This window comes from Anomaloglossus baeobatrachus, chromosome 3, assembly GCF_048569485.1.
Source record: "Anomaloglossus baeobatrachus isolate aAnoBae1 chromosome 3, aAnoBae1.hap1, whole genome shotgun sequence".
Lineage (NCBI taxonomy): Eukaryota > Metazoa > Chordata > Amphibia > Anura > Aromobatidae > Anomaloglossus > Anomaloglossus baeobatrachus.
In genome coordinates, this window is record NC_134355.1 from 75697667 (window position 1) to 75724874 (window position 27208).

General features: G+C 39.2%; 1 protein-coding gene across 2 annotated transcripts in view; it reads left to right on the forward strand.

Moving 5' to 3' along the window:
• MEIS1 (Meis homeobox 1) overlaps positions 1–27208 on the forward strand; it is a 222365-nt gene that overhangs the window by 149317 nt on the left and 45840 nt on the right. For both annotated transcript variants that reach the window (XM_075339267.1, XM_075339268.1), the window contains exon 9: positions 26606–26682. In XM_075339267.1, the coding sequence (XP_075195382.1) occupies positions 26606–26682 (77 nt within the window). The remainder of the gene's footprint in view (positions 1–26605; positions 26683–27208) is intronic.

Sequence of the window (27208 nt, forward strand, 5' to 3'; positions counted from 1 at the left end):
TCACACACAGCGATGTGTGATGCCGCAGGAGCGACGAACAACCAGCGGCATGCACCACCAACGATATTATGAAAAGGAGCGACGTGTCAATGATCAACGATTTTTGACGTTTTTGCAATCGTTGATCGTCGCTCTTAGCTGTCACACTCTGCGATATCGCTAACGACGCCGGATGTGCGTCACTAACGATGTGACCCCGACGATATATCGTTAGCGATGTCGCAGCGTGTAAAGCACCCTTAAGATTATTATGCCCCTGGCTAGTTAAAGAAACTTGTTTGTGTGGTTGCACAAATGTATTTCACTAGGGTAGACCTGAGAATGTGGATTGTGCGCAAATGTGTAGGTCACATTCCAAAATTTAAAGCCTTATTGCTATTCCCTATCACAGGAAACTGTTGAAAGTTTTCCATTTATGGCAATGTATCTGTTAAATGACAACTCTTTTGCTATCATTCCAATGGTAGTAAAATATCTTTTCACGAATGTGATGGACATACCGATATGGTAGCAGTGCTTGGCCTGTGGCCAGATCTCTGTGTCTATGGTCTCTCCAGGTCAAGACAGAATGATCTTCTGTTCTTCAGACATTAGGAGAATTTTCCCTTTCTTTGCTGCAGTCAGCAATAAAGAGCTCTGACTTGATCTGTTTATGAAGTCATCAGCTCTCTATATTTTTTCAGTTATTCCATCCTGTTTGCTGTTTTTACAAGTAGCTTTAGGGCAATATAAAATAAAACAAGGCTATACTAGTTTGAATAGAGCTCTCCTCAACTTTTGGCTACGACTTTAATGTCCCTGTATAGTCATACACCGTTTAAGAAATTAACAGTTTCACAATTTTCAGAAAGACAAAGTTATTAAAGGAACATTACCCACCTTGAAAAATGAAAACCTGAAAATATGGCAGTATTGAATAAAAATTGTTCTATATAGAGAAGGTTGGCTGCTGAGAAGGTAATGTTCTAGTAATGATGGGAAACTAATCTGTCCCCAGGTTCACTTCTATAACTTGTATATCTCTGGGAACCTCCAAGAATATTCACACACCAAAGTGTGAATATTTTAGTAGCTGATTTTTATGTTTTACTTTTGTACTTTGATGACTTTAGGCTTAATTCTCCTAAAGAACACATAAAACTTTTTACACTTAACCTACTGGAAAAAGAATGAACAAAATATATTATCTGTTAATACTGGCAAATTGAAAAAGTAAAAATATAAATGTTCATGGTCATGAACAGGGAGATATAGCCCAGAATTGAATTGGTAAAAGAAGAGTGGTCCAAGTGAAACAGCTAGAAGTGTCTAAATATTGGAGTAGTAGTAATAATAATAAAAAAAATATAATAATAATACCTATTAATAAAATAATATACATAATACTAACATCAGTAAAAATGCTAAAAGAATGTTGCAATAAACATTATTATAATTAGTAATAATAATAATAATAATAATAATAATACTAATTTGGTAAATTACTAAATAATAATAATTACATAATAATAATACTACTAATAATAATTTGGTATGATTACTAAATAATAATAATTACTAAATAATAATAATAATATTGCTAATATACGATTACTATTATTATTATTAGCAATAAAATAATAATATACATTATATTAATAACATCAGTAAAAATGCTAAGTGTTGCGTTATTAATTATTATTATTTACTTTTAGTTTTTTTTTTTCAGCAATCTATACAGTATATTTAGAAGTCACAAAATTGTAGCATATCCTCAATGTATAATTTACCCACCTGTCACTTTCCCTGTACAGTTAATTACCGTATTTTTCGCTTTATAAGACACACCTGATTATAAGACGCAGCCCCAAATTTGGTGAAGGAAAAGAGATTTTTTATTTTAATGTTAAATGGAGTCCATCTTATAATGCCAGTGTCCATCTAACAAATCATATAGGGCATATGTCTCTCATAGCCCCCTATCCTAAAATGAACCCCCTTAATCTGGATATGGCCCCCTTATATTGAATATAGCCCCCTTGTGCTGGCACACGTCCCCCAGTGATGCCACATGTCCCCCATTGATGGCACACGTCCCCTATTGCTGGCACACGTCCCCTATTGTGGCACATGTCTCCTATTGATGGAACACGTCCCCTATTTATGGCACACGTCCCCCTTTTCTGGAACACGTCCCCTATTGCTGGCACATATCCTCTTCAGCTGGCGCAGGTCTCCTATAGATGGCACACGTCTCCTACAGCTGGCACGGGTCTCCTATGGATGGCACACGTCCCCCTGTGCTTCTTATGGCCCCCTATGAATGGCACACGTCCCCCTGTGTTTGATATGGCTCCCTATGGATGGCACACATCCCCCTGTGTTAGATATGGCCCCCTATGGATAACACACCTCCCCCTGTGTTAGATATGGCCCCCTATGGATGATACACCTCCCCCTGTGTTAGATATGGCCCCCTATGGATGGCACACCTCCCCCTGTGTTAGATATGGCCCCCTATGGATGGCACACCTCCCCCTGTCTTAGATATGGCCCCCTATGGATGGCACACCTCCCCCTGTGTTAGATATGGCCCCCATGCTGCTGCCCATAGTAAAATAAAACACTCTTTCCTTACCTTCTCCAGTGCTGTCCTCCCTCGTGTTTCCCTCCGTGCTGCTGAGCTCCTGCACTTCCTGGTTCTCGGTGCCGGTCATGTGATCGGCACAGCAGAGTGATATCATCTCTGCGTGCCTGATCACAGTGGCAGCAGAGAGACCGGGAGATCAGCACTGGAGGAGGTAAATAAAGAGTTTTTTATTTTACTATGGGCAGCAGCATGGGGGCCATATCTAACACAAGGGGGGCATGTGCCATCAAAGGGGGGCGCAGGCAGATATAATATGCTCCGCTGCCCCAGCCCATCACCGCGGTGCGGTTTCAGCACCATGGTGCAGTGCATATTATATGGGCAGAAGCAGGAGATCTCCCATTGCCTCCTGCAGCTTTCACCAGCCCCCAGCAGCACTCCAGAGCTGCCCCCACCTCCCCTGGACTATATATATATATATGTATATATATATATATATATATATATATATATATATATAGACCCCCCCGTATATTCGGATTATAAGATGCACACCCTACTTTCCCCCAAAATTTGGGGGAACAAAAGTGCGTCTTATAAAGCGAAAAATACGGTACTAATACTCTTTTGTTAATGCACATGCATACAGAAGGTGAAATAAGTATTGAACATGTCACCAATTTTCTAAGTAAATATATTTCTAAAGGTGCTATTGACATTAATTTATCGTCAAATGTTGGTAACAACCTCTCCAATCCACACAGGCAAAGAGATCAAACTATAGATGTCTATATGTTAAGTTATGTGTAATATTGAGAAATGACACTGGGAGAAAGTATTGAACACATGAAGAAAGAGTGATGCAAAAAGCCAGTTAGTACACCAGCTGAACTCTATCAGTAATTGAAAGCAATACTGCCACTAACTGAAAAATAATATCAGCTGGTTCAACTGATGACCTATAAAAAGGTGTCTTATTTCAAAGGTGCCACATAAGAAACATCTTATGATGGGTAAAAGCAGTGAGCTGTCTAAAAACCCTTGCATGCTTATTGTTGCAAAACATACTTGTGGCATTGATTACAGAAGAATTTCTAAACTATTGAAGGTTCAGGTGACCACTGTTGGCCCATAATCAGGAAGTGGAAAGAACATAATTTCACAATAAACTGGCCATGACCAGCTGCTCCCCGCAAGATTTCAGGAATTAAAAAAAATTACCAGAAGAGTTGTTCAAGAGCCAAGGACCACCTGTGGAGAACTACAGAAAGACCTGAAATAAGCAGGTACAATTCTTTCAAATAAAATAATGCAATCATCTTTCATGGCCTGTATGTACACTCACAATGCAAGACTCCATTGCTGACAAACAGTATGTTCAAGCACATTTACTCAACAATATTTAGAGAAGCATGTGAAATATTGGGTGAATATAGTCTGGTCAGATGAGACCAAAATTGAACTCTTTGGATGCCATAATACCATGTTTGTAGGCCAAAAGGCAAATCCTTCCCCAAACACCCTAGCGACAGTGAAGTTTGGAGGTGGGATACCTCATGGTGTGGGGCAAACTTCATATAAGTGAAGGATAGATTAAAGAACAAATGTACCGAGACATGCTTATTAAAAATCTGCTGCCATCTACCAGGATGAAGATGAACTGAGGATAGACATTTCAGCAAGACAATGATCCCAAACACACAGCCAAGGAGACTCCATTGGTTTCAGAGAAAGAAAATAAAGCTGCTAGAATGGCCCAGCCAATCACATGACCTGAGTCTAATAGAAAATCTATGGAAGGAACTAAAGCTCAGAGTTCATAGAAGGATCCCATGGGACCTTCAGAATTTGATGAGTGCATGTGTGGAAGAATGGGCCAAAACACCTGAGCAATGCAAGGGACTAGCTTCTCCATACAGGAGGCATCTTGAAGCTATGATCGCTAACAAAACATTTTGTACACAGTATTTAATACATTCAGAGTTGTTTGTACTTTTTCCCCTGTGTCATTTCTCATTTTTACACATAACTTAAGTTATGGACATCTACGGTTTGATATCTTTGCCTGTGTGGATTGGATGGGTTGTTGCCAACATCTGCTGAGCTATTAATGTCAATAGCACCTATTAATGTCAATAGTACCTTTAGAAATATATATATAATTAGAGAATTGATGACGTGTTCATTACTTATTTCACCTGCTGTATCATGGTTTCTGGAGCCAGAACATGGTCTCACAAATGATGGCGGCATTTGGAAATACAATGCTCCACTGAGTGATTTCACAGCTAAGAGCGGCCTCGTTTACATTCAAGTATTTATAAAGATACGGAGCTCAGCTACTATAAATTCAAGCTATGTTCTAAGACTACGTTATGCCCTGCTTTTGTAATGCAAATTACTAGCACAAAGTGCATCTTTGATAATGTTCACTCAGGGACAAAAAAAAAGCATTCACTGAAACAGCAAGCCTAATTCAGAAAATTGAAATAAAATAACATATAAGACCTGCGTTTTATTTTCTGGAGTCAGAGACAGAAAATATGGTCAAGGTCTAGTGCAAACGGATGTGCAGGAAAAAATTGAAAATATTAATATCTGATTGTTGTATTTGTAAATATATGTATATTAACCAAAGAAACATCATTAAAAATTAATAATATTAGAAAATCTTTAGTGAACCACTGTGACCTGGACCATACTGGGCATTGCAGGATAAAATGTGTCATGGTACTGTCTATGGAAAGCAATTGTATTTAATGGAGTAGGTATATAAAGAATCTCTAAATGGCTCATATATGTTCAAGCTAATAAGTATATTCATGAATCTATCTCATCTGGACTTACTCTTTTATAGAGGTGTAATATAATGCTTATAACGCAGAAATTCTGTAGCGGCCTACCCAACAATCTACCGGAATTGGTCTTCATATCTGATGCATTTTGAGTCATATAAGGCTCCACAGCCTAAGGGCTTTTTCACATTGTGTTTTGACCTTTGTTCAGTGTTCCCATTGGGGCTTCCGTCCGAACCCCCCACATAATGGGTTTCAGATGCATGCGCCGATGGGGCCATTGGCTATAACAGTGCAAACGCAGTCACCGCGTCATCTGTCGTGCACCATTTTCGAGCATATCCACTTTCTGCAGGCGGACACCTAGACGCAGTCAACTACATCTGGGTGTCCACCTCTAGAAAATGTATAAGTCAAAAAATGGTTTACGACAGAGCACACGGTGGCTCCATCTACACATTATAATTAATGGCCCCGTTGGTGCATGTGTCCGAAGCCCATTTTGCGGGTGAGGGGATGATTCGGATGGAAGCCCCAATGGGAACACTGAACGGCGATCACAACGCAGTGTGACCATAACCTTTGTACCCGCTATAGTTACATCCCCAACCCCTTTGTATCGAAATTATATATTTTTTTCCTGTTAGTACATTCTGTGCTTAAAAACATTTTGATCTAAATTCTCATATATCAACCTCATAAACCTGAATGTTTTTCCAAGTTGCTCTTCCTAATTTTCGGCTATTCTCTAAAAAGTACTTTTATAAAGTTATCGTACAGCAGTTGCATTACATCAGTTCTAGCAGACCTGTTATCTAGCAATTCCTCGCTCACTCCCCACAACTTCCCTTCCTTTCCAGCGGCTCCACACCCATTCAAGACATAACAATCTCCATTTATTCTTTGGTTCTATCAACTGACAGAGGGAACTCGAATAGACACGTTTCTGAAAAGAACAGGTGTTAGCTGTTTAGACCACAGGAATATGAGGATATCTATCCCATCATAATATTTTGTAGTAGTTCAGAAATAATTAAGCAGGGGAGTGAAACATTTCTAAGGACTTGACAAATATACATGGGAGGATTTTCTTTCACTTCAATATGAAAAAGACCAGAAGTAACATTGAAAATTTTGTTAAATGGCTGGAGTCTGATTCATAGAATTGTGGAATGGATAAAATGCAATAAAATAGAACGCAAAAACCAAATATAACATTATGTAAAATGCCAAAAACTGTAAACATTTCTATAGTGTGCATGGAAACCTCTGAAAATATTGATTTTATTAAATACCTAATTTTGTATTACTGTCTCTGCCTTAGGATATGTCACATATGTTCCATTTCATCCTTCACCTGGAAGCCATGTTTGCTTGTAATCATATATGACATCCTAATGAAAGAGGTGGATGAGAAGTTACAACTTAATAGAGCACTTGGTTCTTTTTCCAAAAAAGAGTTGTCACTATTAGAGATGAGCAAATAAATTCAAGTGGAGTTAAATTCTACTTGAATTTTACAAAAATTCACATTTTGTCATGAGTCATGGGCTGATGTGACTTCAGGGGGATCTGGGATCAGAAGGTCACAGGGTTTAGTTGATTGCAGATCCTCTTTAGTGCCCACTCATCGTTTATCCTGAGTGGGAGGTTATTTAATTCCATTCTGTGTTTAAGGTTTTTTTAACCTGCTGTGATTGGCATGTAGTTGTTAATCTCAGCTGCAGCCACATCCTTCCACTATATGAACCCACTTCTTACACTCTCCTATGCCAGCTATAGTTCATTCTATGCTGACCGTTTAAGGAGCTGTCTGTTGAGAAAGCTGTGGTGATCTTTCCAGTGGGTGCGGTGGAGTACCTCTCTTGAGATGATTTGGAGTTTTTGTTGTATCTGTCTCCCTTATTTGTCTCCCCTTCCTCATGTTGTCATTGTGTTAGTAGTAAGACTAGTGTCTTGCTGACCTGCACACTAGTCAGGGCTAGTCTAGGGTCAGCCAGGGCCAATGCACGTGTACGCACATGGGGGAAGGACCCATATATGGATGTTAGAGAGCTCAGGGATCAGCCACAGGTGAGTTAGGTGAGATGACCCTCTCCCTCTCATCAGGGCCTTCCTTTACATCCTCCCTGGTTCACCCCTCCTCTTGTGTCACATATTGAGCGTTCCCTTGCTCGAACGTGACACATTCTTCAAAAGGTGGGGTTTTTTGCAATTTGTCACGTACTCAGTAAAATGATCATCCCTGGCTGCCATTTTTCTGAACTATGAAGGGCCATCAAATGTTTCAAATCAATAACAAAAATACTTATACTCACTTTACTGCTCACCTGTCAGGCTTCTCATTGCCACCTATCTGGTCCTTGCCAAATCTTTTAATCTCCATTAAATAATATAAGTGCTGAATTCCCTTGATGTTTGGTTCTGATATAGCCACATACAGTTTTGCGCATGCACACGCAAGATCATGGCATTTGTTGTGACATCGTGACCTTTTACGTGCCTGTTTAAAACCCTCCTGGGCCTCAAATAAGAAGTCCAGGCTCGGTGTGAGAGACCTTGGGATTTCAGCATGAGTGATGGAGATGAAAATATGCAACAAGGCCTGGATGGGTGAGGAGTGCAGGGGCTGAAGAGGGGAGCGTAAAGTTTTTTTTATATATTACATTTATTATGTTCTGGGATCTGGAGAGACCCCGGAGCAAAATAAGGGACATTAAATTTGAGTAGAAAAACTTTTCAGCAAATCAAATTTCCTGGAAAATTCATGTACACATACAAATTTGAATTTTGCCTGATCCACTCATCTCTATTTTATTTATATTTATATTATTTTATTTTATATTTTTTTTTAGCCCTTCCAGCAATTGGTATAACAAACTGATAAGTATATCTTAGTTAAAATAGAACTGATTAGCATTATACAGTATTTATTTCTTTTTATACCTTATATGACATCATCTAAAACAGCACAACCAATAAAGAGGCTCATCACAACTTCACTTCCTCTAAACCCCTCTTACATATGTACACTAAGTTTGTTTGAGTGCGCATGTGTTTTTAATGGTCAGAGTAGAAATCAAGCTGCTACCAGACGCCTCTGACAATGGATGATCTCACAGAACGTAGCAAGTCAACAGCTTGATCCTTTCTTCCTCTGGCATAATCTTTTGGGGAGAGTCAATGGACCACAATTCATATTATTTGGTAGGCAGATCCCACTTATTTCTGCGGGTTCTGCCATCATTAATCTATTGCATTTGGCCAGCTTTAGTTATTCTTGGCTAACATCTTAATATATATTACATTATTTTTTTTAAAAGTGAGAAAAATAACTTGGTGAACATTTGTTAACTATTTTTACAGCACAATCAGCTATATGGACAAGTGGCCATAGACCATTTCCCAGTGATATTGCCAAACTGATCGGTAAACTTTACTTTTCTATTTAAAAAAAATATAACAATTTTTGGATAGGTTAAATCTTTGCCACACGAACAATTCCTTGTGGCAAATGTTCTACATTATTAAAAGTAAATTTGTCCCCAGAATCACCATGGTTAAGGAGGTAGGGTGATTGGAGTGGTAGCCTTTCTTGTGTAAATCTACACTTCTGGAACAGAAAGAAGGCTCTTGATTAGAGATGAGCGAACCCGAACATCGAAGTACTAGGCCCAGTGCTGGGTAGACTCGGTGCTTGGCCCACTGCAAGCCATTTACAGTGCTTGAATGCCTCGCACTTGGGGAGAAATCAGCGTTAGCGGACGTAGTGTGTACATGTAAAAAAAAATGAAAAAATCCTGCCTTCTGGCCCCGGAAGGGCTCTATTGATGACTAGCTGTACGCAAATTGCCCAATCAGGAACTTACAATGGGGTTGAGGACAAGTCTCAGTCCCTAACTGAACTATTTTTGAAGTCCAGGTGTACCTGCCAAACCCGAAATTCAACAGGTCAGCTCATCTCTACTGTTGATTCAAAAAGAAAAGATGGCCTCACTCTCACTGCTCCATCAACTTGACCAAAAATAAGTTCTCTAGTCATTCGAGGATGTAATTTATATTTTTTTTCTGTTTTCATGCCTTTTTCATCTTGTTAAAGTTTAAGTTCAAACTGAAAGATCTTTTTAAACATCTGCCCCATTCCTCTACGAAAGAGAGAGTGACATCACTTATCTCGTTCACACATGAAATACCATGTGTGCAAAGAGCACATTGTTCATGAAATATTGAAGGATTCTTCCATCAGCCTTATCCTAGTGAGGTAGACATTCTTAACCACTTTAATTCAAGCCTACTTGGCATAATCTCAACATTTTCCTAAATATATTTCTTTCCTTTGTATCTTTGCCCAGTTTAAAGTAGAGACACTTTTATGTCAAACGAATTACTAAGGACGAGGTCCGAGACAGGACTTGTTTGGACTTGGTTTATCTCCACAGTGAGCTCTGTGTTAGATTATTTTCGAATTTCCTTAAAGCATTACTAAACACTGTCACGGGGGCATGTCCATGAAGGAGAGAATGTTTTTGATACGTGGTTACCAGAGCAGATAAGATAATTCCTGTATCACTGTCCTGGCATCCGCATACACTGCCAGTGGTGGAAACTCTGATGAAAGGAGAACATTTGGAGAAGGCAGTTTATTAAGATATGAAAGTTGGACATTTTCCATCTGCTTGTGCTGTGGCCTTCTTTTATTTCCTATTGTCATTACAGACTAAAGGAAGTCTTAATAAAAAACTTTTGTAAATGTTCAAGAGATGAATATTTAATATCCCGTCAGGGGAACTGAATATTTTAGTTAGTTTATTACATTTACAAAATACGAGCTTAGTCTTCTTATGTTTAACTTTCATTATACTAATCACCACTTCTTCCTGTTACAAACTGCACATGGGATGTGTCTTTGAAAAAATGCTCAATATTCTGCAGACTTTCGATAGGAATTAGAAAACAGTATTTTAAAGATTAGGAGGTTCCATTAACATAAAAGCAACCAATATACTGAAGTTTTAATGTTAAAGAGTTCACTATTTTGCTTCTGATTTCACAACCAAAGTTATGATTACTTAGCAGTTAAGCTGGCTATACAGATTACATTATAATGTCCAACCCTACTGGTTTGGTAGAACAAGCTGACCATTTAATGTATAGGGAGTGTTCCAACTTTGTTCCCTAAATGTGGATGTAATTGGCATTTGAATTTTAACATTTTATTTTAATCTAGGGGACATGAGCTGCTGCCTATTACATCTCCACCAGGACCTGCTTCTGGGACATCTGCTTCTGTCGTCAGGCGCCGCCGTGTTCACTCTGTGGACGGCGCTGCTGAAAGAAGAGATGTCGCAGCCAAACGTTCTGGATGATGCAGGCTCTGTCCAGCCACTAAGGGTGTCAACAAGGAGCTGATCATTTCAACTGAATAGCTCACATACCCATACTGTCAGACTGGATGGACAGCACTGCAGGTCCCAGCCACTAAGGGTAAGGTGGCTGAGACCTGCAGTGCTGCCCAGTCTGACAGTATGGGTATGTGTGCTGTTTAGTTGAAATTATCAGCTCCTTGCTTCAGCCAACTAGAAAGCACCACACCCTACTAAAGTTTCTAGCTTACTGCTGGAAGCTGCCAGATATAGCTTTGTGCTTCTCTGTGTTTCTGCTCCTGCTAAATATTTGTGTTTTCCTATTCTGACCTTGGCTTGTGTATTGATGTTTCTCCTGCAAGATGATTTGATACCTTTGCTGTCCTCTTGGTTTCGAGCCAACTACCTAACTACTCTTGCCAGCTTGCACCACCATCCAGCAGCTAATTCTATAGCCGGGGTCCATGTTTAATTTCAGATCCCTCTACAGGGGTTAAAGGGTGAAGGCCAGGGCAACCCATAGGATCTGGTTTGCAAAGTGCATTAATCCTGACCATGGTAGCCTTTTAAGAGCTGCCAGGTGACCATTGACATAGCTTCTTTACACTTCCAATGGTATCTCAAAGCAGAATATTTTGTTCTTAAATTCAGAACACACTTGGTTAAACCAAGCATGCATATGTATGGAGCAATCAAGAAGGATTGGAGTGGCTCAGTGGCTAGTTAAAGGGAACCTGACAGCTGATGCATGCTGCCCGAGTCACGGGCAACAAGTATCAGACACTAGCTATAAAATTTTAGCCAGGTATGTTTGATTCTGAAATGCTGCAGTGAAAAAAATATGTTAAAAGCCGTTGGGACTGAACCTCATAGGAGACTAGTCAGACAGGTTGGTCCCCAGCAGTTTCTCCCCACCCGCTGCCAGGGACTGATAGGTCTCTCCCTATACACGTATGCAGTGAGATGCCTGTCACTCAAGAGCAAGGGGTAGGGAGAAGGTCCCGGCTGAGTTTTAAAGCTTGTTTTTCCTCTGACATGCCATGGTTTTCTAGAGTCAAACCTACAAAGCTGAAGTCATCTAGCCAGTGCCTAATACATGCTGCCCGTGGATCAGGCAACATGTATCAGCTCTCAAGCTTCCTTTAAAGTGTATGTCAAAATTTAGTCAAAAACTAACTCCTATTATAATGTTTTTTTTTTGTATTGCATGATTTTTAATAAATGTATTCTTATAAATTATATTTTTAACATATACATCTAACATTTTTAAGATACATTTGCATTTTGGATATTATATAATATTGGCTTGGCTTGGCATAGTAGGAGTACAAACATGTGAGTGTAGGTTTTTCCTCTTTCTGCGCTTCATTTTCATACATATATCATACTGGATGTATCAAAATCCATACTAGTACCATATCTTTAGGTCTCAGCGGAAAAAATGTAGAATTTATCTATTTATTATTGGAATGAAAACTATGACATACAAATAAACTAATGGCAGAGTAATATATGCTGCTGTGCACAATTCAAGAACCTAGGAAATGTCTTGCGTCTTGGGAGTCAATGGTCATATGCCCACAGGCTCCAGCCCTCTAATTATGTTTATACACTGAAATAAATAAACATTGGGAAAAATAGGTGAAAATAAATATTTATGATGAAAATGATATCTCTTTGTATATTCATTATTTTTATGGAAGGAAGTCATTGACTCAGAAAGTTGAAGATAAGTCTGTAACACTTAGTTTTGCGACTAGTTTGAAGTTGTTGGTGAAGTTTTTCATGACGTTTTTGAGCTAAACGTGGTAATGGAAACCATGAGATTAATATCAGTCTTTTATATATATATATTTTTTCTTTTTTTTATCTACTCCTGGATAAAAAAAACTGTGTGAAAATCTAGACTTTCATCTCATACACGTAAAATCAGTCTAATTCTGAAAAATATATTGATCCTACATGTTATATTGAATCCATTACCTATCATTTTTAACTTCATGCATGAAAAGACCCAGTGATGTAGCCCACATCTCATCTTCATTCAGGTAGAAACCAAGGGATGTAGCCCACACCTCAGCTTCATGCATGTAGAGACTGAGTTATGTAGCCCACACCTCACATTCATGCATGTAGAGACTGAGTGATGTAGCCCACACCTCACATTCATGCATGTAGAGACAGAGTGATGTAGCCCACACCTCACATTCATGCATGTAGAGACAGAGTGATGTAGCCCACACCTCACATTCATGCATGTAGAGACAGAGTGATGTAGCCCACACCTCACATTCATGCATGTAGAGACAGAGTGATGTAGCCCACACCTCACATTCATGCATGTAGAGACTGAGTGATGTAGCCCACACCTCACATTCATGTATGTAGAGACTGAGTGATGTAGCCCACACCTCACATTCATGCATGTAGAGACAGAGTGATGTAGCCCACACCTCACATTCATGCATGTAGAGACTGAGTGATGTAGCCCACACCTCACATTCATGTATGTAGAGACTGAGTGATGTAGCCCACACCTCACATTCATGCATGTAGAGACAGAGTGATGTAGCCCACACCTCACATTCATGTATGTAGAGACTGAGTGATGTAGCCCACACCTCACATTCATGCATGTGGAGACTGAGTGATGTAGCCCACACCTCACATTCATGCATGTAGAGACTGAGTGATGTAGTCCACACCTCAGTTTCATGCATGTAGAGACTGAGTGATGTAGCCCACACCTCACATTCATGCATGTAGAGACAGAGTGATGTAGTCCACACCTCAGTTTCATGCATGTAGAGACTGAGTGATGTAGCCCACACCTCACATTCATGCATGTAGAGACTGAGTGATGTAGTCCACACCTCAGTTTCATGCATGTAGAGACCGGGTAATGTAGCCTAGACCAGGGGCGTAACCATAATAGGTGCAGGGGTTGCAATTTCATCCAGGTCCTGAAGCTTTGGGGGCCCAAAAAGTTAATTTTAGCCTATATGAAAATACCATTACTGGTAAATATCTGCAATAATGGGGGTCCTGTTGGAGGTTTTGCTCTGGTGCCCATGACCTTCACATTAGGCCACTAGCCTACGCTAATTCATATTCTAATTATAGAAATTGTCAAGCTTGAAAAAAGACAATGTTTTTAAATTTTTTAAAACTTTTTGAAATTTTAATAAAAAAGTCTCTGATGTCTATATGTTAGAGCTAGTCTTGGCACCCCGACTTTGACACTGCAGCTTCCTGTGTGATCACACGACTAGTCACATGTATAAAAGGGCTGGCCAACTGGCTCATTTCTATTAATTAGTCAGCCCCCTTCATTGTCTGTGAATTAGCATTAACAGATGAAGGGGTTCTAGTCTTTTTCATCAACATCACGGGACATGTGCCAACGCTGAAAATTCTTGCCAGAGTTTAAACTAAACCAGAAGTTGAGTTGCTGGGAATTTAGCCCAAAACTGATACCTAGAACTCACTATAGCTTTATTTGTCTCCATCTCCAATTTTTTATTTCATGTTTGCATTCTTCCCTCCCCTTCTTCCAAGTAAATTTTTTATTTCTCCACAGACATAGTCTTTTGAAGGCCTGTTTTTTTGAGAGATGAGTTGTAGTTTTGAATGACACCCTCCAATTTACCATACAATGTACTAAAATATGGGAAAAAATTCAAAGTGGGATGAGATGGTGCAAAAAAATGCTATTCCGCCATTGTGGCTAAACTTCATAGAAGCATCAAGATGGCAATAATAGAGGCCTACAGCAGGCTCCCGGGTGCAATAGTAATTCACAATTGTGCCCCAAAGGGCTAATGGTAGCCAATGTGTGTGTGCCCCAATAGACTTCCAAGCACACTCTATGTCTAGGAAACTACCACAATTTCCAAGCAAATTCCATGTCTAGGAAATTACCATGACTTCCAAGCACACTCCATGTCTAGGAAACTACCACGACTTCCAAGCACACTCCATGTCTAGGAAACTACCACAACTTCCAAGCACACTTCGTGTCTAGAAAACTATCACAGCTTCCAAGCACACTCCGTGTCTAGGAAACTACCACGACTTCCAAGCACACTCTGTGTCTAGGAAAAACTACCACGACTTCCAAGCACACTCTGTGTCTAGGAAACTACCACGACTTCCAAGCACACTCTGTGTCTAGGAAACTACCACGACTTCCAAGCACACTCTGTGTCTACGAAACTACCATGATTTCCAAGCACACTCCGTGTCTAGGAAACTACCACAACTGCCAAGTACACTCAGCGTCTAGGAAATTACCACGGCTTCCAAGCACACTCCATGTCTAGGAAACTACCACGACTTCCAAGCACACTCCGTGTCTAGAAAACTACCACAACTTCCAAGCACACTCCGTGTCTAGAAAACTACCACAACTTCCAAGCACACTCCGTGTCTAGAAAACTGTCACAGCTTCCAAGCACACTCCGTGTCTTGGAAACTACCACGACTTCCAAGCACACTCTGTGTCTAGGAAACTACCATGACTTCCAAGCACACTCTGTGTCTACGAAACTACCATGATTTCCAAGCACACTCCGTGTCTAGGAAACTACCACAACTGCCAAGTACACTCAGCGTCTAGGAAATTACCACGGCTTCCAAGCACACTCCATGTCTAGGAAACTACCACGGTTTCAAAGCATACTCCGTGTCTAGGAAACTACCATTTCTGTTGGATTACAGAGGTGGCTGATAATATAGGCAACGAGAAATAAATTATAAAATTAAAAATCCCTCCATTCTTGAGAACTGACGGAACTTTTAAGAAGATGCTATTTTTTAAGTTTCTTGGTTTTACAAACACTTTGGAATTGGCCCATTTATGATGATCAGAAATCCCTTTTAAACCAATATTTACACAATTTGATTCCAATAAAATCCTTTGTATTTTTTTAACTCATGGTAGAATTTTTTTTTAACAAGCAAAATCACTGGTCCAGTAACAGATCCTGTGATCTTGGGCAAGTCACTGCTGTTCTGGCACTAAAATTAGATTGTAAGGTTTAAGGGCAGGTATCCACTGAGCCTGAAAAAATGTATGTTTTCGTGCTGCGTACCTTCTGTTTAAAGAAAGGGTATTTTTAACTAGGAGAAATGCTTTCTATTTTTCAGTGTTAAATCAATGCAATTGTATAAACCAAACAGAATATATTTACATGAAGGTTTTAAAGTATTAAAATAAATAGCTAAACAACATACTTAAAAAGTTTAGATGGAAAATTGTCTTGAGATTATTGTGAGATTGCAAAGATATAACAGGAAACCAAGCGTTAAACTGAAGATATGTGCAACATTGATTCTCGGAGAAAGGGTCAGCTTTCTCCTGCATAATCTCTGTTTTATGGCCTTCACTGATTCTTTAGGTGTTAGCCCAGACGAAATAGAGAGCACTCCAGGAGAAACAGTACAACTATTGCTCTCCCTTGGACAAGGTCCCAATCATTAATTTCTTTTGTGAGCACTGGAGGTAATTTTGTTTGCTCTACTAATGCATTGTAGTTCTCCCTTGATCCTAGACTCTCTTTTCTCATATTCCCATCTTGATCAATTGTTTGCAAATAATTAAGCTTTTAAAAGATAATGGTACAAGGCTAATGGAGACAACAAGGAGAAGGTATCAACTCTCTATTTGAGAAGGATAGACAGATTTCTCCATAGGTTGATTTTCTTTGCTAGGTAGATTTGTAATACTTATACTCAACGGAACTTGATTTTCGGCATTGAATATTTGTAATATACAGTTATAAATAATACACTTTTTTTATTCGAAGGGTACCAATTATTTCAAACATCTGATGGAAGAGTGAAGACAAACAGGATAGTCACAAAAGTTGGAATCATTTGGAGTCCAAGTTCTGAGACCTTTAAAAGGGTTGTCCACTATTTGGACAACCCCTTCTATTTAACGATATTTGCCCTTTATACAATAAAAATCATATACTCACCTCCTGTGCCGGTGCCATTCCAGTGGTGTCAGCACTCAGTCTCCCGCAGCTCCTGTGAGGTTATGTCACGCGAGATCCATGCCAAATCACCACCGGCTTCACTTTTTCTGCCCTTGGATGTATAAGTAATCAACAGGAAGTGAGAGCTGCGGCTGCCAATCATTTCCTGTTGATCATTTCCTGTTGATTAATCATATGTCTAAAGGTGTGAAGAGTGAAACTGGTGCTAATTGGGCGAGAGACAAAAACCACTCAAGAGCCCTGGGGAGGGCAAGTGCCAACAATGCTGGAACAATGCTAGAAGGTGAGAATAATATTTTTTTGTTTTAACAGGGGCAAACATGGTGAATGAGAAGGGGTTGTAAAAGTAGGCAGTAGACAATCCCCTTTAATTACTTAAAAAGAAATAGCATACTAAAGGCCCCCATATAAATTAGACTGATGTCTGCTGAACTCGCTGAGATTGACTGTTTCAGCTAACATTCGAATGTGTCTTTAATTATTTATTTTTTACTTGCCTATACAGTGTCATTAATTCCACAGCGCTTTACAGACATCATTATCATCACTGTCCCCATTGGGGCTCATACTCTAAATTCCCTATTAGACATGAGCAGACCCATGGACGTTCGGTTCGGCGTTTGGGACCTGAGTTTGACCTGAACCTCAAAGAAAGTCATTAATTAGGCAGTTCTGGTCTCCACTCACATGCAGCCAGCCATAAATAGATCACTTCTGGAGGCAGGTGGGCAGTGTTTTTCCATTTTTTTGGGGGTGCACACTACATCCAATCATGCTGTAGTTACCCCCAGTGTGAGCCATTTAAATGCTGCAAACGGCTTGCACTGGGCTGAACACCAAGTGTACCCAAGCACAGCGATGTTCGCACAAGTGGTGTTCATATGTAAAGCACCCGAACTCCGAATCTGAACTCTGTTTTTTGTGTAAAGTCTATGTCTGGTACAAACACTGAACCTCAGGTTCGCTCATCTCTATTCCCTATCAGTATAACTTTGGAGTGTGGGAGGAAACCACAGAACTCGAAGGAAACCCACATGAACACGTGAAGAACAGGCAAACTTCTTGCAGATGTTGTCCTTGGTGGGATTTGAACTTAAGATTGCAGCATTGCAAAGTAATACCAGTGCATATCACTAAGCCTCTAAGCTGCCCTATATGTGTATAGGAGCTTCCCAAATTAAAGGGGAGATGACACTGCTGATCCTTTTTGTTCTTGATGAGATAAGTTACTGCCAGAGGTGTCTGGAAGTGGCTCTCTGCCAGAGACAAGTGCTCCTGTGAATAGAACACTGCTGTATGGAGGAGTTGAGAAACATAGAGATGTTGGCAGAACAATTGGCCAAACCATTGTTTTGCTGTTGCTATCTGTTGTGTATGGGATATTAGGTCTCAGCTGAGTCTCGTAGCTCCTATTTTTAGTATTTGGTAGAACTCATATAAATACTGAGTGCTGAAAACTGTCAACGTTGGGGTTTTTTAAACATATCACAAATACTAACGGGCTTCTGTGGCAAATATCCAATATTATTTTCTCACATTTTAAATCTTTAAGAATTTTCTTAAAGAAAAGTAATCAAGCAGATCTAATTGTGCCATTTATTACCAAAATGGTAATCTAATATATAAAGCGGAGTGTGGTATGTATGTATGTGTGTATGTATGTATGTGTGTGTGTATGTCCGCTAAAGGAATTCGCACCGTCGCATGTACAATCACAAAATTTTGCACAGACACTCCATTTGACTCGGCGAATGCCATAGACTATGTTTTGAGGGGAAATTTTAACCCAGCGCTTTACAGTTATTCGCCAAAAAACCTGCCTCCATTAAAGTCAATGGAACTGGGAGCCACAATGCAGCCAGAATGTCAGAAGAATGCATAGCCACGCCCTTGAATGGAATGTTGGCCTTTTCACCATGCAGCCAGGGAAAGAGACAGACAGACAAGGAAAAAGACAGGGAAAGAGACAGACAGACAGAGACAGGCAGAGACAGACAGACAAAGAAATAGACACAGATAGACACAGACAAAGAGACAGACAGACAAAGGGACACACAGGGAAAGAGTATTGGATGCAAAAGGAAAGGAGGGCTTAATGTGCAATAATTGAATACCACCATCATAGACCGGAATCACAACCAATTATTTTGCATATAAAATCATTTTTATTATAAACACATGTAAAAAAGGTTGGATAATAATCAGGTTTAAATATGTCACAGTACAAAAATAGTATTGCAGGAGAAACAAGGACAAGGAGAAGCAGCACATTGACCCAAACATGAAAGGTAAGAGGAGATGACTACTAAATGACCTATGGAATGTGTCATGAAACCAAATGAAAATGTAAGCAACACTCCATAGGGAAATAGGGAAAGTAAGATCAAGCAGTCAAAAAAGAACAGGGAAAGAGACAGACAGGAAAATAGATAGAGAGACAGACAGTGAAAGAGATAGAGAGACAGATAGGGAAAAAGATAGACAAACAGGGAAAGAGACAGACAGACAAAGCGATAGAGAGAGATAGACAGACACAGACAGAGAGAGACAGACAGAGAGGGAGACAGACAGAGACTGGGAGAGAAACAGAGAGACAGTTACTATCCTGGGCAATGCCGGGTACTACAGCTAGTATAATTAAATAATTCAAGGCAGAAAGAAACAAATAAATGGATTCTTCCTATGCTTGGATGTTATCTAGATTGTCCAAATGGGCACCATATAACTACTAAATGACTGAATTAGGCTCGTCCAGTTGGTTAAATTTGGGTAAAGCTTTGGTCTGGTCTCCATATATCTAGCCATCTGTTATCATTTCTCTCCACCATTGTAGTGAAACTCTAGAGGAATACTGATGCCAGAAAAGGTCCTCTAGTTTTGTATGGGATTACTCATGAAAACCGGGAAAGCAACTGATAATGGTCTTAAAGTCAGATCAAATACGTCACCACTTTATCTAGTATCAAGTTTGGAGAAACAGCTTTATGCATTGAACTCAACTCTAGAAACCCAAAATGTAATTCTGGTTCGTAACCTACCTTAATTGCCCTTTGTGAAGTTTTCTGTTTAAGTGAAAGTAAACCCGATTCATGACATTCTTTCCTTTCGAAACTCTCAAACCATCTAAGTCATTAGCTGCAATTAGGAAAATGATTAATTGCTAGTTGTGTCATATGATGGTAATCTTGACGTATGATCTTTTTAGTAATTTTTTTTTCATTTGTGCTGACCGCAGCTGCAGTTGACTTTAGAATGTGAACTTGAAATTTCTTTTTGGCAGAGTAGCCCGTGGCGTGGTGGTACCTTGTCTGGTCATGCCTGTTAGCTGTGTTTTTAGATAACATCTTAATCCTCCTCCCTTCTCTCCAGATCACCTCCACCTCTGAAAAATAAAGAAACATACAACCCCCCTAAAATTAAAAAAAAAAAAAAGAACGTTGGAAAGTATTTAAGTATTTTTAAGCGTATTGAGTTTCAGTTAAAAGGTCTATGTCATTATGGACCGTTGGCTGAGGAGGATTAGCTGCATGAAGTCATGGCTTTCATGTGATTATGGCAATTATAGATTTTCATGAAATTGAAAGTTTCTGCTACAGTAAGCCAATAAATATGCAGAGAAGAGATCAGATGACTTGAACACATAATAATAAAGATTGGGGGAACGATTTCACATAATAAAGTCTTTTTTTATTATTTATTCAGTTGAAAGGTGTTTATGTTGTTTTATTTTATTTTATATGGTGGTAAAATGGGTTTGATGCTTAATTTGCCTGGTCTTGTCTGTTGCAAAGAATGCAGAACAATTTAATATAGCATAACAGACATTAAATCCTCATTTTCAATGGCTCGAGGCAAGCTAGCAATTATTGCTTTCTTTATGACATTCTACACAGTTTGCTCCAATTACTTAAAATTAGACCACATAAGTTTTTCTTCATGGGATAAGTCTATAACCAAAATCAAGAGCATGGTATTAAATTATGTTTTTATCTTCCTCTGTATAGTACATTTACATGCATGATATCCAAAGCTTTGAAGTAAACAAGTATGTGCCATCTCTATAAAAATATTTGATGCCATGTTAGCATTAAATGGGGCGTTGTTACTTACTAGAATGCCAGCATATCCAATAAGATTTTGTTCATGTCCAAATATCAAAGTTTAATTATGCAGTTATTGGTACTATTATATAGAATCTAGTATTATAGAAGCACATCCATCAAAGTTTTTATCGCTTACTATATTACAATCATTATATTATATATCACCGTGTATTTACAATTGCTCATTTTGACTTTCTACCCAGTAAATTCTTCTCTTTTCTCTGTGTAGAAACAGGAAATCACTTCTCTGCACGAGTCATCACCTGACCCAAATGCTAAGCTCCTCTTCCCTGCCATTGATTTTGCAGTGGAGACTCATGCAGGGAAAAGAGACTTCCTGTTTCTAAATAGAGTTTAGGAGGATTCAGCTAGTCTGTTTTTAATCACGTCATGCCATAGACCTAATGGAAAAAAGTAGAATTCCCTGGGTAAAACGGCAAAATGAGCAATTGTAAGTGCACAAGTGCACAAGATAATATTATGACTGCAGTTTATTAAGAGGACAACATTTTTAATGGAAGTGCTTCTTTAAAAGGGCTATCTGGTCACATGTAATCGGTTACCTATCCTTGGAATAGTGGCACCGATGTTATCGATGATCTATCTTCAGCAAACCTGTAAAACACTGGAGTGCTGTTTTACTTTTCTCTACATATATATATATATATATATACTTGGCTGAGGAGGGATCAGCCAACATAAAATATGCTTCTATTTCCCATGTTATATAGAAGTGCTGTGTGAAGTTCCACTATGTATCAGCAACCCTCGGAGTAGGTCATCAATATGAAACTGGGGGTCCAATATTCAGCTACTCTATTTGTTATCTGTTATCATTTTCAGTGGCATCTGGATGCAATGCACAGCTCCATTCAACATGTAGTGCTGCTGTTGGGTGCTGCCGAGTAGTAACTGTTCAAGACAATGTGTATCAGCCTCTGTTGAGTGCTGCAGAAGAGTTCCTACTCAAAGAGCATAGGAGCTGATTTGCAGTATCCAGCAACAGTGGGTACACACTGAATGAAACTGCATGGTGAAGGCTTAGATCGGTGGTGGTACTGGGTGTCAGACTGCAACCGATCTGATGTTGGTGATCCAATCTGAGGATAAGCCATCATTTTCTTGTGATAAGCACTATAATAACTCAGGTTTTCAATGAACATGACTAACATGACAATACTTTGGTACAACAGCTGACATACTTTTTGCTGGGTGACTGGGAATGATTCCATTGAAACTATTCGATCAGTTCCTGAATCAGTTTTACATCTGTGTTTTGCTATCAAAAAACACCAACTAGAAACATAAATGTAGACAATTCCTTACTAGATGAAATTAGTTATATCTCCTTATTAACTAACTGAACATCAGAAACTTTCAGAAGTCTAGAAAGGGATGCAAGCTGCTCACATTGTGAATTTGGCTTCCATTTTGTAATATTAATATTATTATTATTTATTATTATAGCGCCATTTATTCTATGGCACTTTACAAGTGAAAAGGGTACACATAAAAACAAGTACAACAATCATTAACAGTACAAAACAGACCGGTAGAGGAGAGAGGACCCTGCCCGCAAGGGCTCACAGTCTACAGGGAATGGGTGAGGATACAATAGGTGAGGACAGAGCTGGTTGTGTAGTGGTGTACTGGACAGAGGAGGAGTAGAGAGGAGTAGAGAAGGGGGTGTTGTGAGGATCTGAGGTTGAGTGCAGGTAGGTACCTGGAAACTAGGTCACAGATGTATGGAGGAGACAGGTTGTGGATGGCTTTGTATATCATGATTAATGTTTTGAACTGGAGTCTTTGGGCAATGGAAAGCCAGTGAAGGGATTGGCAGAGAGGAGAGGCTGGAGAATAGTGAGGGGAGAGGTGGATTAATTGGACCGCAGAGTTTAGGATAGATTGCAGGGTTACAAGAGTGTTGGAGAGGAGGCCACAGAGCAGGAGGTTGCAGTAAAATATACCTCCTTCCAATAGATGGCACTACAGTTCAAGTCATCTTCTTCACTTAAGAGACAATTTGCATATTTATTTTCCCAGAGGAGCATTGCATGTCTTATAAGCCTCCTTACACTGTCATGTCAGGCATATCACTCTCCACAAGTAGAAATGTTACCCCTTAGATCAGTGCCAACACTAGTCCTCTGGCACAGGAGGGAAAACCTAGAGGGCCTGACTGATCTGTCTGCCCAAGATCAGATTTTTGATTTTCCCTTTATTCCATATTAATACATCAAACCATTTTCTCTTATGCCCCGAGCATCTTAATCATGTCTCCTCTGAGTGATGCTTAACCTTTTCTTAGATGAAATGACGTGTCAGTGTGAAGTTTGGACCTTTAAAATTTAATTAAACTTAACTTGTTTTATCTGTAAATTTATAACAGAGTACATTATATATTTATCATGATATATAGTGAATAAGTTGCAAAAAAAGGTAAATTTTAGACCCTTCTTCCACGATAGTATAAAAACAAACGAAATAATGCTGTACGCAAGGTATGTTTATATATAGATTGTGAACTTCCCATAGTAAAAATAAGCAAATCCACCTGGAATTACCGATGCTGACATATTCTTTACACCTCTCAGAGGCCACAATGAGCAATCAATCAGAAGAATGGTGGAATGCTTTTAAAAACAACAGGACTGTATAGAGTGATACGTGGATCAGAGTGTAGCAAGCAGGCATGCCAGAAATGTTAGGGCATGTCTAATCCGTCTTAGCAAATAATGCTAATGGAATTAAAAGCTAGCCTAACCAGCATGTTCTAATACAGAAATGGCCTTCTCGCAGGTGCCTGCTCTGAGTACTATGGCTAATTCACAAATAAATCCATGTAGTATGAATGGAGATGTATTATCGTTGGCAGATTCTGTTTGGACAGTAATGTCCTTTTGTCATAGTTAATAAATATTGACACTGAGGGAAGGCAAAGTGGCCTTCATTTTTTTTCTCAAAAGAATAAGGTATATATCGTCTACTTTCTGAAGATGTAAATATGAACTTGCTTTCAAATAAAATTGCTGCAATTGTTAAAAAAATAAATAAATGTCATTACAGTCATGTACAGTACTTCTACCTGGAAATAGTTGGGGTTTTTTACATTTTTTTTATTGTTGTCCAGTTTACATACAATATTTAGTATTATCATCATCACCCCGATTGGTCTTAAAGGGAACCAATTATCAGGATTTTCTACTCACTTTGCTGAAGGACCTGGGTGAGGTAATACCCATGTGACCAGAAGGGACGGGGCCTCAGCCAACAAAGCTGGATACAGATCACATGGGTATGACCCCACACAGGTCCTTCAGCGAAGTGTAAAGTGGATGGTTATATCTGCTTACTATATGGAGAACACATATATGCTTTGCCAAGTGTGCAAAAAAATGGATAGTTAGGTTCAGATCTGATGAACACGCGGTCGGCCAAAAAATGGATGCTTTTTTCACAACAGATGACATTGTGAGTTAGGACGGAGTCACACTTGCGAGTGTATTGCATGTGACTCACTCGAGTCTTGCATCGCATCACCCGGCACGGCTTGATGCTCTCCGGACAGGAGCGTCTCAGCTGCATAGAAATGCATGCAGCCGACCCGCTCCTGTGAAAAGAGTGTGCGGCCATGCCTGGGTGATCTGATGCAAGACTCAGCGAGTCACTCGCAAGTGTGACTCTAGCCTTATAAATAGGGATAGGAAAACTGGTGGAGAAAAATTGAAATTGATGGATTTAAGTTATTTTCAGCCTATGTTAGAAATATCTGAGGCTGTTAAATGAAAATCTCTGGTCTATGTAAAGTCACAATACATGATCATGTAAGGTGATTGTCCAGCAATACCCAGTATTTAAAATATGATCTCATAAGGTGGTTGTCCAGCAATAACCGGGATTTCTAATATGATTACGTAAGGTGGTTGTCCAGCAATAACCGGGATTTCTAATATGATTACGTAAGGTGGTTATCCAGCAATATCCGGGATTTCCAATATGATCACGTAAGGTGGTTGTCCAGCAATACCCAGTATTTCCAATATGATCATGTAAGGTGGTTGTCCAGCAATACCCAGTATTTCCAATATGATCACGTAAGGTGGTTATCCAGCAATATCCGGGATTTCCAATATGATCACGTAAGGTGGTTGTCCAGCAATACCCAGTATTTCCAATATGATCATGCAAGATGGTTGTCCAGCAATACCCAGTATTTCCAATATGATCACGTAAGGTGGTTATCCAGCAATACCCAGTATTTCCAACATGATCATGTAAGGTGGTTGTCCAGCAATACCCAGTATTTCCAATATGATCACGTAAGGTGGTTATCCAGCAATACCCAGTATTTCCAATATGATCATGTAAGGTGGTTGTCCAGCAATACCCAGTATTTCCAAAATGATCATGTAAGATGGTTGTCCAGCAATACCCGGTGTATCCAATATGATCACGTAAGGCTGTTGTCCAGCAATACATGGTATCTCCAATATGATCATGTAAGGTGGTTGTCCAGAAATACCTGGTATTTCCAATATGATCATGTAAGGCAGTTGTCCAGCAATACCTGGTATCTCCAATATGATCATGTAAGGTGGTTGTCCAGAAATACCTGGTATTTCCAATATGATCATGTAAGGCAGTTGTCCAGCAATACCCGGAATTTCCAGTATGATCATGTAAAGTGGTTGTCCAGCAATACCCAGTATTTCCAAAATACAAGTTGTACCTTATGGTCCTCAAACAATTCTATTACTTATATGAGATTTGAAAAACCCAAGCCCCACATGTTCCCTGGAAATGTGGACACACAACTTTTTTCCATGTGGCAAGTCAACGATGCATCACCATAGTCATTTGTGGTTGAAATACCTTTCATTTGGTTCCAAAATCTTGTCTGTGTTGCAATCTGGTACCAATCTTTAAACAATACTGTGAAGACGCAATAGTGTGTGAAAATTAATCAGAAAACACCCAGCCTTAAGTACGAATCCATTCTCACGCCTAGAGACACATTGGTTAATTTAAAGAAATTCTCTACGTGACCCAGGACTGAAAGAATTCTGATCTCTAAGAGTATTGAATATGCTCCTTAAACTAGTTAATTAACATCTTTTAATAAGTCATTGAGAATGATGTAATTTTCCTTAGTTAAGTACATTTGGGTTCTCATATGAAATCTAATACCTCTATTATCCATAACATTAATTAAAAAAACCCCCTTTCGAATCAGAGCATTTGGCCTCTCCATCTGATGATTAGACCAAGACAGTTATGTTAATGTCAGGCAAAATATGCGTTGAGTGACCTTAAGTTGGCGCGTGTTCAAAATCCCAGCATTTCGTTGATGAGCCACGTAATGTGGAGGACTTGGATCCCGTTGCCAAAAGAGGCTCTTTTTTTTCTTTTATATTCTCATCTATTATTTCTTAATGTTTGAAATTAAATTTCGAAGTAGTGCGGGCAATCGCTTATCTGATTATTTTCTGGTATGATACCAGCTTGATTCTTTGCTCCTACTGTGTGCCAACTGAAGATAAAATGAATTTGAGTGAATAGCCGGGGTTCTTAATAGCAATTTCTTCACTCTGCTAATTCTTATAATTGGTATGTCTGTGTTGCCTAATAATTAGATGATGTAGAATACAACTCATAAAAGAATGACACACCTCACCGTTTTGCGCTTTTTTATTATAGACTACACGCTGGCATTTGTATTTGTAGCGAAATGAGATCTCATCACAATTAAGAGTAACTCTCTATTATTTTGCAGCACCCCTACCCATCAGAAGAACAGAAAAAACAGTTGGCACAAGACACAGGTCTCACCATACTTCAAGTGAACAATTGGTAAGTAATTTGACTTAGGCTTTATACGCAATCAGCACTTCAGCCTCTGGCAACCTGCAACTAATCATTTCTCTTACTATGGCACGCCCTGTAATTGCCTATTTTCCCTCGTCGTTAACTGATGCAAAAGTAATATGGCCTAAAGAATGTTTCCAGTGATATGAATGTTAATACTACCGCACCAATACAACTGCAGTATAATACTGCTCAGAATACACAGATATTATATGTATATTAAATTAATACTCAGCCATGACTGCCAGACTGGCTGAAAGGAGTTGTGGAGAAGAGAGAAGGACCTGTGCTCATTTTTATCAGATGCTTGTATTTTTTATTTTTTTTGGCTACCCCTTTTTTATTTTTTTATTATTATTATTATTATTATTATTTATTTATAGAGCACCATTGATTCCATGGTGCTGTACATGAAAAGGGGTTACATACAGAATACAATAACAAGTTACAGTAGACAGACTAGTACAGAGGGAAGAGGGCCCTGCCCTTGCGGGCTTACGTCCTATAGGAT